The sequence below is a fragment of the Ursus americanus genome, chromosome 11 (genome assembly GCF_024610735.1).
Source record: "Ursus americanus isolate L20-20 chromosome 11, mUrsAme1.1.p, whole genome shotgun sequence".
Taxonomy (NCBI): domain Eukaryota; kingdom Metazoa; phylum Chordata; class Mammalia; order Carnivora; family Ursidae; genus Ursus; species Ursus americanus.
The window spans coordinates 28,811,836-28,826,074 of NC_142137.1; the positions used below are offsets into that span (position 1 = coordinate 28,811,836).

The 14,239-nt window shown below is 41.8% G+C and overlaps 1 protein-coding gene across 3 annotated transcripts in view; it reads right to left on the reverse strand.

The window, feature by feature from the left end:
* Window positions 1-14,239, reverse strand: part of LAMA4 (laminin subunit alpha 4) — a 141,471-nt gene that overhangs the window by 77,948 nt on the left and 49,284 nt on the right. For all 3 annotated transcript variants that reach the window (XM_045798503.2, XM_087865405.1, XM_087865404.1), the window contains 2 exons: window positions 14,088-14,212; window positions 7,840-7,920 (listed from right to left, as the gene is read on the reverse strand). In XM_045798503.2, the coding sequence (XP_045654459.1) occupies window positions 7,840-7,920; window positions 14,088-14,212 (206 nt within the window). The remainder of the gene's footprint in view (window positions 1-7,839; window positions 7,921-14,087; window positions 14,213-14,239) is intronic.

The following is a 14,239-nucleotide window of genomic DNA, read 5'->3' on the forward strand; positions in this document are numbered from 1 at the left end:
GGGAGACCAGGCTGGGGTGTGGAGGGCCTGGGCTAGGGCGTTGGCTTTGGAAAGGAAAGCAGGAGAGAACTTTCCAAGGAAATCAGGAAGACCTGGCCAATAATAACAAGACATTACAGTTTTTTTAAAGGATTTCATGATTCAGAATATTTGAAAAATAGAGAGATGAAAAAAAAATCACCTATAATCCCAAAATTGTAACAAAATCACTGTGACATTTTGCATGCATTCTTCCAGGTTTTATTCCTATTGTGTCAATTTTTTTGGTGTAGTTGTAATAATGACATATGTTCAATCTTTATACCCTTTATTGCATTGTATCCCATAGCTTCACCGAGGTGAGTTTATTTAGTTACCACAGACACCCGGGAGGTAGGCCACACAAGCCTGGCATTCTTTTTTTTTTTTTTTTTTTTTTTTTAAAGATTTTATTTATTTATGTGACAGAGACAGCCAGCGAGAGAGGGAACACAAGCAGGGGGAGTGAGAGAGGAAGAAGCAGGCTCACAGCGGAGGAGCCCGATGTAGGACTCGATCCCGGAACGCCGGGATCACGCCCTGAGCCGAAGGCAGCCGCCTAAGGACTGCGCCACCCAGGCATCCCCAAGCCTGGCATTCTGAAGCTGAGAGAGCCTACTTTGCTTTTCCAGGCTCATATAGCAAGGAATTCATAGCACAAGACCCAGACCTTCTGACCCTGATGTTCTTTCCTTCACTCCACCCTGGACCACACTGCTGCTGTTACAAATGAATGAATGAATTCATCCAACAGAGGGACAATTCATGTCTATTTTATGTAAGGCGTGGAGAGACAGGAAGAGGAAAAACACGCAGCCCATGCCCTGAAAGAACAGGAAGCAAATCAAGCACAATTATACGTAAAATCATGAACCCTAGAAATCGAAGTCTATGAAAAAGATAAGCATGTATGTAAGTGCCACACAACCCATGGAGAGACACCCCCCAGGAGGAAATGTTCAGTGAGTTTTGTTATTCATACTCATGTCTTTGCACCTCTGATTTATAGGTTCTCTGGTTCCCAAGCCAGCACAAATTATTACTCCATGGAACACATGGCTGGATTGAATTTCTATCCTTTGCTGCAGTTCACCAAACAGAGAGTATGAGACTCTTGTTGAAATGGGACTCAGACCTGCCACCTCAAAGTAGAGTTGGGAATTCTGAGGTCTGGCAGTGAAGGACGCTGCCCGAGCTCACAGAAGTCAGATGCCACTTACTGTCTTTTCTCTGTTGAATCCCACTGTGTCTGACCTCCATAGGTTGTCTCTTGGGCTCCCACAAGAGAAAAACCAAATTCTCCATTCTGCAAGTCAGAATTTCAATCACAGTGGCAACCTACTTTGAGTTTCAAAAACATCTTTTGGTGGTAGGGTCAGAGGCAATTCTGAAGTCATAGCCTAAACAACTTCAACCCTACAGATTTTATAGAATAAGCATGCAAAGGTTTCTTCCCATTGCACCCTATAATCCATTACTTTTATAGACAAGAAAACTAGAGTGTGGAGAAGCTAAATAATTTGTTCGTTACTGCAGGACTCAACCCTATTATGGGACTCCAAGTTTAATGCTCTTTGTATCCTGCAAGTCTGGCATTAAATGAATTAGCTAATTAATCAATTAGTATAACAAATTGAATAATCAAATGCTATCAATGCACCCAATTCCTGCCCTCAAATAACAAATAACGAAGGTTCAAAAGGACCAGCAGTTGGAATTAGAGTCAGCACTGGAGCCTTGGTACCCAGTAGTCTGGTCCTATCTATTTTCTTCCCCCATAATCTCATTTCTAGCTTTATTAATGACTTGATTCACTCATGGAAAATAGAGCTGACAAATTTACAGTGTAAACAAAAGAACTGTGGCATATGAACATTGTCAATTCAGTTAGTGATCATATTATTTGGGCAAAATAGAAAACAAAGAAATATGTTTTGGGGAAAAAGAGATTTTGACCAAGAACTACTGTTCTGGGAATTTGTGGAGCTCTTTTTCTCTCCTCTGCTCTTTCTCCTTTGCTTCACCTCCTAGAGCCATACAGCTGTCACTGAATACTTTTATCAAGGGTGCCAAAACTCCCAGGTGGCACAGAAGTCTTTCTGGGAGGGATGCCATTCTATAGCCATCATTGTGGTTAAATTAAATGCTGAAATTAAAAAAAGCACCTGTTACATAGTAGGTGTCATATAAGTGCTTCCTACTTCTCTATAAAAGACTGATAAATAAGACTAGGACAATATACCCATTCAAGGTCACAGGGTAAGAATCCAGAAGGGGGGTGAGGTAGAGAGTAGGGAGTCGTATAAGAATTCTGTTCAGATAACAGAGTTGATAGTGTAAGTTTGAAAACACGTGGTGCCTTCAGGAAGAATCAGACTAAACCCTGGAATCACAAGCCTCAATAAATGTTTGCTTTCTCTTCCTACTCCACCTCTTCTTTATTCTTCTTTTCTATCATCAAGGCCATCACCAACATCATTATCACTGTCATCATCATTATTTTTGATAATACTAAACACAGCCTTTCCTGTTAGGGTTTTAAGGCCCCCTTGGATTTGCTTTCATTTGCCCCATTCTTCCCTCTTGATCATTAAGCGATAAATCCTCATAAGTCCTCGTACTATCTTAGCATGTCTCTCACTCCACTGCAAAACTGAGTGGATGAAGGAATACTATTGAAGCTGCCATGGGAGAGAACGTGGAATACTGAGGCACTGAGATCATACACATTTATGAGCTGAAAACTCTGGCTTGAACATCAGGGCTCTTGGGTTTTGGTTTTGGGTTTACCACTAACCAGTTGTGACTTAGATTAAGTCTAATGGTTCTGTGTCTCAGGCTCCTCATCTTTAAAGGGTACTACTTAGGAGCGCCTGGGTGGCTCAGTCAGTTGAGTGTCTGACTCTTGATTTCCACTCAGGCCATGATCTCAGGGTCATGAGATCGAGCCCTGTATCAGGCTCTGCACTGAGCATGGAGCCTGCTTTTGACTCTTTCTTCCTCTCCCTTTACCCCTCCCCCTGCCCAAGCTCATTCATATGCTCTCTCTCTCCCTCTCTTACAAAAAATAAGATTAAAAACAAAATAAAGTGTACTACTTAGAGCAGAGGGAAAGTCACACTGAGACGAGAATGAGAACTGCAAAATTCCTGTCTATAAGGCCTGTGCATTTTATAATGATTTGCATCAGGTGATAACTTCCATTTGCAACCTCTGTTCAGCCAGAGGGCAGTGTTTTGACTCTCTCAATTCTGTGTCACCCCTTCCATTTTCTTGGCATGAGGAGGAGTGGAGTGGGGGATCACACAGGGCAAGCAACGACTGGCTCTCTTCACTTCAGGTGCCTTTTTAAAGGAACATTAACAGTACTGTTATTGTCTTTTAGTTAAAAAAAAAAAGTTATTACTTAAACAAATATAACCGAGTGTCTACCATGTTCCAGATACTGTGATGGGGGAGGAGCGGCGGAGAAATGAATGAGATGCTACTTCTGCCGAGGAGCTCCTACTTTAATAGTAGAGACTGGAAAAAAAAAAACAACCCTCAAATGTGTGATTTTGAGCATGTGGCTTAATCTCTCTGTCTCTCACTTTCCTCCTCTATAAAGAAGATAAAAATGGTATCTCATAGGATATTTTTTTTAAGGTTCAAATGTGTCATTGTATGTAAAGTGCTTACAACAGCTATCTGGCACACGGTAAGCGCTCCATAAATGTTGCTGTTTTTGTCACCATCGCCATGGTCATCCTCTCAATGCAACACAGTGTGGTGAGCGCTACAGGCGATCTGGTGGATTTGGGGAGCAGCACCTCTCACATGCAGAAGTTAAAGTGTGAGGTGGGGAAAAGGACTTTGGGAAGAGCCAGCCAGGGCAGGCTAAAAAACACGGACCTCACTGTAAAAACAAAGGTGTTTTACATGGTACGGTAAGAGGTTCATATTATATGCTTCAGACCAATATTTCTCAAACTTGTGTGCACTATAGATCCCTGTGAAAGGAAAAACATTTTCATGGAATACCTCTCCTAGGGTTCATTTAAATTGTCTCTAAATCTTTAAATAGTTCGAACATAAAACTAGGTAGAAACTCCTTATACCTATGGTTTTTATACATCTTGAAAACCAAAATAAATTTTACAAATAAAATACAAACAAAACTGTGAAACTAGTTAATTCAAATTAATAGTATCAATTCCAGACAATGGATGATGTTATCTAGCTGCAACTGAAGGGCTACTTGCCACATAACACGGTAGAGGATTGTGAGTGCAGCACCCATGTCCTGCCATGTGCTAGGTGATGACTCAGTTTGCTTTGATGTCATGCCATTTGACCTCCAATTGTCTGTAATGTGTCATTGACACACCCCTGGCTGTTATTTTCTCCTCTGCTCTGAGGCAGATCTCCCTTTATTATAAAGTGGTTCTACAGAAAGTCCAGAACATGTTTCAAGTAACTTTTTCCTCAAGATTATCATTGAAATTAAACACAAAATTAAGAAAATATTCCCTGAGAACTCAGGAACCAACACGAATATTTCTGAGGACACAAGCGGCTCTTGAGCTACCGTTCGAGAGGCAGTGTTGTACAGCGCGCAGGTGCGGTGGGAGAGGTTGAGCAGTAGTTCACGGGCAGTGAGAGGATTGGCGTGAGAACCCAACAGGGAGTCAAAACACAGGTCCCCAGGCCTTACTCCTAGAGGTTCTTTTTCAGTGGGGCATGGAAGCGATTTGGGGAAGGCTCAGGAACCTGAAGGTTTCCAGAAGATACTTACGTACAGTTAGATTTGAAAACCATCCCTTGATTAAAAGATCTCTAAGTACAGAAACACCTAATGTGTTCTTGGTTTGGACCAATTTTAGTTTTGTTTGAAACAGACGTCCATACAAGTCAGCAGCATATTTTGAAAACATCTGTGGAGAGTTCCAAGGTCACAGATACATTGAAAATATAGATTAGATGAAGCTTAACTGCGACAATTTAACAAACTAAACTCCAAACAAAACTAAACCCCCATCAGTCCCAAGGTCAAACACAAAGCAAAAGCAGTGATGACCCCCCTTCCCAGTGATCCGGCCCTCTCTGTGGGACAGCGATCACTCCTTCCACCACTCTTGAAGAGGCTTTGCTTGTCCTTTTATTTGGCTTTCCTTTTTTCCCTTGTGATGAATGGTGTTTGGGTTTGTCTCCTGCTCTAGCCTTGACTTTCATTGAGGGTAAGAGACCATGCCTTAGATGTATTGCATCCCTCTTCCCTCTACCAGTCTGCTGTGTGGTCATTTCCATTTTGAGGAAGTCAATTTTTGGCGTAAAAAGCACATTCTCTTTAAAACAGCAGGGTGTGAGGAAGGGTAGGCAGGAGAGAGGAGACAAAGCAGAGAAAAGTGCTCAGAGTGATCCTTCCCCAATGCTGAGGACAGGCCTTTGAAGGACACTTATTTCCAGCACGTCCGTCTGTTGATGTAGCCTCCAGTCAAAGGGAATCTGGGAGCAGGTTCGCTGCACTTCTCCTGAATATCAGAGACTCATCTACTTCATTAATTGTCAAAGTTTAAAATAGAAGACCTTTGGGAAGACATTTGGGAAAAACAGTATGGGCACAGGGGAAGAATCCAGATTTTTAAGCCAAACTCTGTGAATCCTGGTCTCCCCCCTCCCTTTAGCAGTGTTGTGACTGTGGACCAGCCCCATCACCTCCCTTAGCCTCAGTTTCCTTATCTGCAATATGACAAAATACCACCTCCTCTCAGGGCAGTTATGAGGCTGAGAGATGAGGAATGTAAAACAGGGAGGACACAGGAGACAAGCAACAAGGGGTGCTATCTAGTTCAAAGCTATCATTTCTGGCTAAGGAAGCTGCGATTCAGGGAAATGATCCAACCTCTCCCAGGCACACATTATGCCAGGGGGTGGGAACTGGACAATGGCCACCGTGACTCCTACCATCACCAGGCAATTTTTCTGGAGCATTTCTTAAGTGCTGCGTGCCATACTAAAAACCTCACAGTATCACCTCACGACAGCCCTAGGAGGTGAGCATTTTCATTTTCTCCATCCTGGAGATGTGGAAATTGGCACTTACAGCTCAAATAACTCACTCAGGCGGATGCCCAAGGGTTGGAGCCGAGATACAAACTCGGCCAGGCTGAAGTGACATTTCCTTGCTGTTTGACAACTAGCGCTCTCCCCTTGACCCTACTATTACACCAGATCTGACAGAGCCTTACAGGGCAGTGGTAGGGCCAGGAGCCTCCAACATGCACCAGGAGACTGATCATCTACAATCCTACGTCTGAGGCGGGCATGTTGTCCTGTGCCGGGCCCCCTGCTCTCATGGACAGAACCCGGATCTGCATCCCGGTGCAACTTTGCAGGACTGAGCCCTGAGGGACAGAGATGACTTCACTTCTGGGAGGCCTTGCATGTGGTCAGCAGGCCATCCCAGGGGCCGTCGAACACCCATTTAGTCTCTGTCAGACTAAACGAAGTTCAACCTCAGACACCGAGGAGAAGAAGGTCCATCCCTAGCTGGTGAACAATCCTCTCTGACTCACATGGAGCCAGAAAGTGAGTAATGTCAGGTGTCTCATATTCCTGGGTCCCTGAGTAAGAAAATACGGAATGAGTGTGTCACAAACGTTAATTAACCAAATCTCTATTTGTCCCTCTCAAAGATGAAATTCATATGTGCCATGGACTTTCAATTTCCCTCTTCCCTCATAGTGAAAAAAGAGAAAAATCCCTTAAAAAAGATCTTCAGTGAAGGAATTATCTATGATTTGTACATTTAGTAATCATAATAGCAATGCCCTCTGAGTATAGAGATTTTCTCTTCACCATAGACACTGTGGCTTTTTAAAAAGAGTTCTGGAACTACTCTTTGAGAGGTACAGGGTGTTTTCTGAGGAAGTGAGATGGCTTATCATTTAAGGTTGATATTTAGAGTCCCAGGCTTTTGTGTGCCGCGCTTGGGGCAGTGGGAGTACGCTGCTGTCTGAGCACGTGCAGATGCTGGACCAGAGGCTTGAGAAGTCCCCCGGTCCTTCCCTCTCTGTATGGCACCCACATCCTCTTGTGCCTAGCCACAACGGAGAGGCTGCTGTTAATGGAAATTCTGTTAAAAAAAAGAAGATCTTTCTGTGGGACTCTTTTAGCAAAAGCCATTTGATTTGAGAAAATTGAGTAACTGACAGGTGGGGAGGATGGGAAATGTCTCGCCAGGAAATCATGCCGTGGAAAGCTCACATCTTTAGTCGCCAAAGTCTTTCTTATTTGAGCAAAGCCCAGAGCAACTTTAAAAAAGGGTGTTAGGTGTAAATACCTACAGGGATTCAGAAAACCCAAACTCTCATGGAATTCTTTACTTTTCAGGCGAAAAGGTATGAAGAATGGACTAAATAATAGGTTCGTGCCTTTGTCAGTGTATTGCTTTACTGACTGATAGAGGATCCCCACCCCCCTTCTTTTTCTACTGAGGAACCCTCTCTATTAATTACACTACTGGTTCCCAGTGATGGAGAGAGAGAGAGGAGTGTTACCAAAACCATCTAGAGAATCTTTTCAAATTATACATATTCCTTTTCCTCTTCACCTGACCATTTATCCTGAGAAGTGGCCCTGACCTGGACCCATGGGGAGCATATTGTCACAGCTCTGTCTGGGGCATGGGATTTTGGAAAGCTTCCCCAAAGCGTTCTGAAATGCAATCTCCACACTCTCCTCCTAAGACCCACTGAATGGGAGCATGGCAGAGCTGATGAGTGCAGGAAACAGAAAGTTTCCTTCAACCCACACAGAAAATAGTGAATTTTGTTAACCTACCTTTCACAGTTAGGTCCAGCATAGTTTTCTTTACAGATACACCGAACAGCTCCATTTTTTCTATAGCAGGATTCAGCAAAACTGGAATTATAAGAGAATATTAGAAGTCAATTCCATACATCACTGAAAAGATTGTTTTAACTTTTGATTCAGTCATCTCTACCTTGGTCCCAGTCAAGTTCTAATGGGTGTCATCATTTGCTTTATTTAAATCAAATCTTCTTCCTTTCAGGAAAGTTTAGACTAGCAGGCCCAGATAGAAGATGCCAAAATGCTCATCCACTGGTGGGACCATTTCCCAGATCCACTTACTTATTTTATAATTAAGTTATTTTATATGTTACCTGTGATGTTTTATGAAAGACGAATTTCTTTATTCTCACCATTTTCTGTATATACATTTGAAAGTTTCTCCCTTCTTTTCTGTACTAGAGCTCTTCCGCTCTTCAAGGTCATAAACCACTTCTAAACTGTACTCTATAAACCCCAATGAACCCCGATTTCTTTGTTGTGTACCTTAAAGGTTGGGAATAAAAGGTGCAGGGACTGGCTCTTTTGATCAAGTCACAAAACAAGTACACAAGCAATAAATAGGACCCACAGGAACAGGATTCTTGTCCATAGAAACCCTTCTCTTGATTACTGTGGATTGTTGTTGTTGTTATTTGGTTGGTTGGTTGGGGCTTTTAGATAATAAAAACATGGACACAGGACAGAAAAACAATAAAAATATTGTTCAACTATTAAGGCAGGGGAAAAGGAATATAACTCTTCACATGTGTGGAAAATTCTGCATTGACACATAAATCTGTCCGTATGAGGGGGGTGTGAAAAACTTTAAAGACTTTCCAATTAATTGGCTTAGGTATTGTGCCATCAATGGAGTGTGACCTGCTGCTCTCACATTCCCGCATGTATTAGCAATTTTACTCTAATGGTCTTTGGAGGGAAGCAAATGGATGTGTTTGCTTTGTTGGAAGACATTTATAAAATCAGTCAGAAAACAATATATACTTCACCGTGAAAGGCATTATCCACAGTTTATTTTTTCTGTCAGTTTGGCTAAAAACATTTCAGCAAAATTACACTTCTTTGGGCTTTATTCTTCATTTTCCTTTTCTTATTTTTTAGCCTATTTCAAAAAATACTGTCAGTTAAGAGTCCAGAATGTGGACAAACCCTCATGCGTGTTTCTTTGAAGACGTTTCTCCCAGCAGCCTGCCCACAGCTTGAAGGACTGAAGCATCTGCCTGTGTCTAGAGTCCTCTGCCTTTAGCTAATGTCCTGCTGCTTCAAACAGATGACATTTTCCTTAATTGAAACGATTACTGTAGCTACTAATAGATGGGGAGGATGTCTGGCCAACTCCAAAATAAATAAATGAACTCTGTGCAAATGGTCCCTGGGAATAGCTGTGTGACCATTGGTCTCAGTGGAGTGAGAGTCAGAGGCAGTGCCAACCATTGAGATTCCTTTTTTGTTTTTTTATCAGCATTAATTGTTTATATTTTGCTTAGGGTAAAGTCTGTTTTTGGCTAGGGAAATGAAAACGCTGAGCCTTTCTCAGCCCACGTTAACAACCATGGCGCCCTCTCCAAGTGGAAGGGAGCCTTTTGTTCTTGGAAACCTTTATGGAACCTAAAGAGAAATAGACTCAGCACTGCTTGCTTACCTCCCTCAAGCTTAATTTCATTGCTTTCTGATGGGGCTCTTGTCACTGGAAATCCAAATCCCGGTCTGGAGGCTCAACTAAAGGATCTCTCAAAGCGCAATTTAGATTCTATGTTAGGTTGACTTTCTGAGCTCAAATAAAAGTCCTGGCACTTTAATTTTTATAGAAAGTAACAATATGAATTTTTAAAAAGCTGAAAGAGGCAATGGGTATTTGATTTTTGATAAGATATTTGAAAATAGTTAACTAAGTCAATAATAAGGCCATATCAAAGCCTAGAACCTTATAGAATCCAGGCAAATTCGTCCTGTTCTGTGACCACAGATTGTACCTGCCCCCATCCCCCTATCCCACACCTCCCTATTTGTAGCCAGTTTCTTCCCCCAAGGCACACAGGAAGTAGGACTATTTCCACCTCGGAGAAAGCAGGTCTCTCCCAATTCCTCCACACTCCCACATAATGTTCTTTACTTTTATGTGGGGGTATTTTTGCTTTTGTGTCAATTTTCAGCAGGCTTTTCATTTTCAAATGTGTACTGTTAGCTCAATTTTCAGATCTATGAATATGTGCCTAACTGCAGAGCACATTCCCTGAGACCCTCAATTGTTCTTTGAACCTGGATCTGCTCACACACCCAAAGAGCCTGAATGGGAATGGTGATCCAATAAAAACTGTTTCCTCCTTCAAGACAGGAAGCTCATCACCCAATTGGCAATTTCTCCTTTATTTATTTATTTGAAAGAGCCTTCAGAAGAGCTTCTTGATCAACTGAAATACTGGATAACCTAGCTGAAAAGGTGAAACAGTCATTTGCTGTAGGAGCTCAAAATCCTGCTGTATTTTGACCTATTTTAATGAAGGCAGGGCGTTTTGATTTTTTTATCACTGGTGTGACCAGCAGCTAGTACTATATGACTGGCACATAATAAGTTCTCGATAAATATTTGTTGATTGCATGTAGACAAAACTTCTCAGTCCACAGGAATTAGGTTCCAAAAGTTTCTTATCTCAAGACATTAAAGTCATAATTTAGGTAAGAGAGTCTTACCATATTGATGTGGAAATGTTGGGGTTTGGAGTGAACAATCCAGAAAGAATTCTTCAGACGTCTTCGGTGCAAATAGGTGGTTTTATTAAAGCATGGGGACAGGACCCCGTGGGCAGAAAGAGCTGCACTGGGGTTGTGATGATTGACTGATTATATACTTTCAAGTTGGGAGGGGATTAGGGACAGCACAAGCCTCCAAGGAATTTTGGAGACAAGGTTTCCAGGACCCTGAGGGGGCTAGCTATTTTTAGGACAAGGTCATTTATTACTGTTTAGTACACCCTAAGTCATGAGACCCTTCAGATGTATATCGGTGGGCCATACACTTGGAGGATGATTGCCAACATGTATCTTGGGGGTGGAGATAAAGGAAGCTTCAAAAGGAATTTCTCTATGTTTCAAGTAGACTCACAGGATCCTGGGGGGTCAGGATAATGTTCAGCTAAGATTGACTTTTGTTTGCCTTTAGGAAGGTGTCAACATCAAGGCAGCTGAGCTCCCAGAGGAAGGTCACTCTGGTTTCAAGGACTTGTCAGTGGGCTGTAAGTAGTAAGGAAATTTAATTTTTTCTTTTGCCTTTGTTTCCCACATCAATGTGAATGGGGCAGAAAGTGCAAATGTCAGACAATACAATTCATCTTTAGTTTCCAAAGAAACTGCACCTCAGAGCTTATAAACCTGTTTTGAGCAAATGATACTACATAGTATCTTCTTTTATATGGGAGAACGAGGAGAACCTGTTATTGGAAAGTTGGAGATAGGTATATTTAACAAAATAACTATAGCATGGCAAGAGAGCGGTATGCCGAACATCTCATCAGATATGGTTAAGACTAATGTTTGAGAGCAGAATATTAATGAACGATTAAAGAACATACCTAGATGAGACAAAGGGAACTCATAAATCAGGACACACTTGGGTGAATATAACAGAACATTTAATGTTTGAGGTTTCTACTCTCCCTCTCAATACCATCCATTTTGCACACATTGTTGATACCATGGGACATGAAAAATCACAAAGTAAGGACTGAAGCAGTTTAGTGGCTTCTAAAGAAAAATGTGGGCTGTAAAACATTTGACTTCTTCACTGACAGACTCATCAAAGGATTTGAACAAATCACAAGCTTTTAAGTGAAATGTTAGTTGATATTGGTGTTCAATTAAGAAAAAAAAATAGGGGGGGCGCCTGGGTGGCACAGCGGTTAAGCGTCTGCCTTCAGCTCAGGGCATGATCCCGGCATTCTGGGATCGAGCCCCACATCAGGCTCCTCCGCTGTGAGGCTTCTTCCTCTCCCACTCCCCCTGCTTGTGTTCCCTCTCTCGCTGGCTGTCTCTGTCTCTGTCAAATAAATAAATAAAATCTTTAAAAAAAAAAAAAAGAAAAAAATAGGGGGAGAATTAGTTGTCATCTTTGTTCTCTCTCTCTCTCTCTCTTTTTTTTTTTTAAGATTTTATTTATTTATTTGACAGAGAGAGACAGCCAGCGAGAGAGGGAACACAAGCAGGGGGAGTGGGAGAGGAAGAAGCAGGCTCCCAGCGGAGGAGCCTGATGTGGGGCTCGATCCCAGAACTCCAGGACCACGCCCCGAGCCGAAATCTTTGTTCTCTTTATAAGAAAGTGTTTGTGTGTGTGTGTGTGTGTGTAACATTTGGGCCTTTTAAAAATTACTTTATAAGCATTATTTAATTTAATCTTTATAACAGCTATCAACTAAATATTACATCCAAACACTTAGAACATTGCAGGACACAGTAAGCAAAATATTAGTGTTAGAAAAAATACAAAGTATGTGTTCAATAAAGCCAATATCTAACATACACCTTTCTGTCTGTAAGGCACCAACTCAGATGCTCCACACATATTATCCTAGTCCAACCTATGAAGCAGATCCTTACACCAACACAGGGAAAAAACCCCGAGATCCAGAGCAGATAAAGGAATCAATGAATGGAGCCAAGATCTGAATCTAGTCTCCTTGACCCCAAAATCCCATGGAAAGTGAGACAGAGAGAGAAAGTATCTTGCCTGAGATCACACAGCTATTTTGTGCCAAACCAGGGATACGAACCTAGGTTCATTACTCTTTCTACTTGTGGTATAAGAAAAAAAAAATATATTTGGTTTTTGTCTTGGTTCCTGGCACAGAGCTCCTAAAGCTTTTGGAATTTCCTGAGTGATAAGACTGTCTTTTGTTTTTCAGAATGAGTCCCTTTCAGGCATACTTGAGTTTATGCTAATGAGGTGACTCTTGATGGGCCCCTAAGTAGCTTCAGTGTGAGGGCTGGTCTGTCAGAGGTGAAAACTACTTGGTTCCAGGGTTGGAACTTTGAACCCCATCCCTTTCAACCCCAACCTCAGGGGAGGGGAGAGGGGATGGAGGTTGAGTTCCAACCACCAGTAATTTAATCAATCTTGACTATGTAATGAAACATACATAGTTTTTAGACAACAAAGGAGGTGAGGTTTGTGGAGCTTTGGGGTTGGTGAACAACCCAGAAATGCATAGAAACTCTATTCCCTCCCATCTCCCCCTCCACACTCTGCCCTATGCATCTCTTCAATTTGGTTTCTGTTATATCCTTTAGAATAAAACTGTATAAGTACAGCACTTTCCTGAGTTCTGTGAGTCATTGTAGAGAATTATTGAACCTGAGGCAACTCCTGAACTTATAGTTTAGTGAGCAGATAGGTGAGTAGTCTAAGGATCCCATTTGTGGCTGGTTTCTGAAGTGGGACTTAATGTATGGGCCAGCTAACTCTGGGTAGTTAGTTAATGTTAGAAATGAACTGATTGTAGGACACTCACTTGGCTTCAGAGAATCAGAGAAATGTTTGGTATTTGGAAAACCAACTACCACTACACCATTTTAATTCTACATTCTGTCATTTTTAAGATAATAAAATGACCAATCATGACTTGACTATTGGATTTATACATATTATGCTCCTGAAAAAATTCCACTATTTCCATTAAGATGTATGTCTATTCCCTTTAACTTCTGACTCAGGTCAAAACACAGCCAGAAGCGAAAATTAGTTTTCTTGGAAATCTTTTATGAGCTGATGGCCTAAAGCATGCATTCTGTTTATCTGTGTTCTAATTCTGATTGAACAGTTTGCCGCCACACATAGGAAATCCTCTGTTCTGTGAGAGTAAGAGGAAACCCTACTACTAAAAATACTGGATTATGAGTCTGTTTGCATTACCAGTTGTGATCTGCCTCGGTCAAGGGATAGCCGAGAAATTAGCCCTGCTTTTAAAACCTAGGAGACTCCATTGGCCTTATGATGCTCCTCAGTGTTTTGGGAACAGAGTCATCACCCATACCACTAGTGCTTATGTTTCCCTGAACGCGTATTTAGGCTAAAGAACTTTACTTTATTTTTCCAGACTCATCTCAATATGAGGTACTCAGTCTTTCCACTAAGGTGGGAAAACCTGAGAACTCTGGATAGAGAAAAAATGAAAAATACATAATTAAGGGCTAAGCAGCAGAAGAGAACATCTTCTCTCAGAACTTACTTGGCCACATGGGGTAGGGGACAGGGACATGGCTGGCAAAACCGGGGTGGTCCTCTGATGGAATCTCCGATATAACCATCTAGACATTTCTCACAGTGCTCTCCTGTCGTGTTCCGCTGGCAGTGCTGTGAGGTAAAAGATAGGAAAATCGA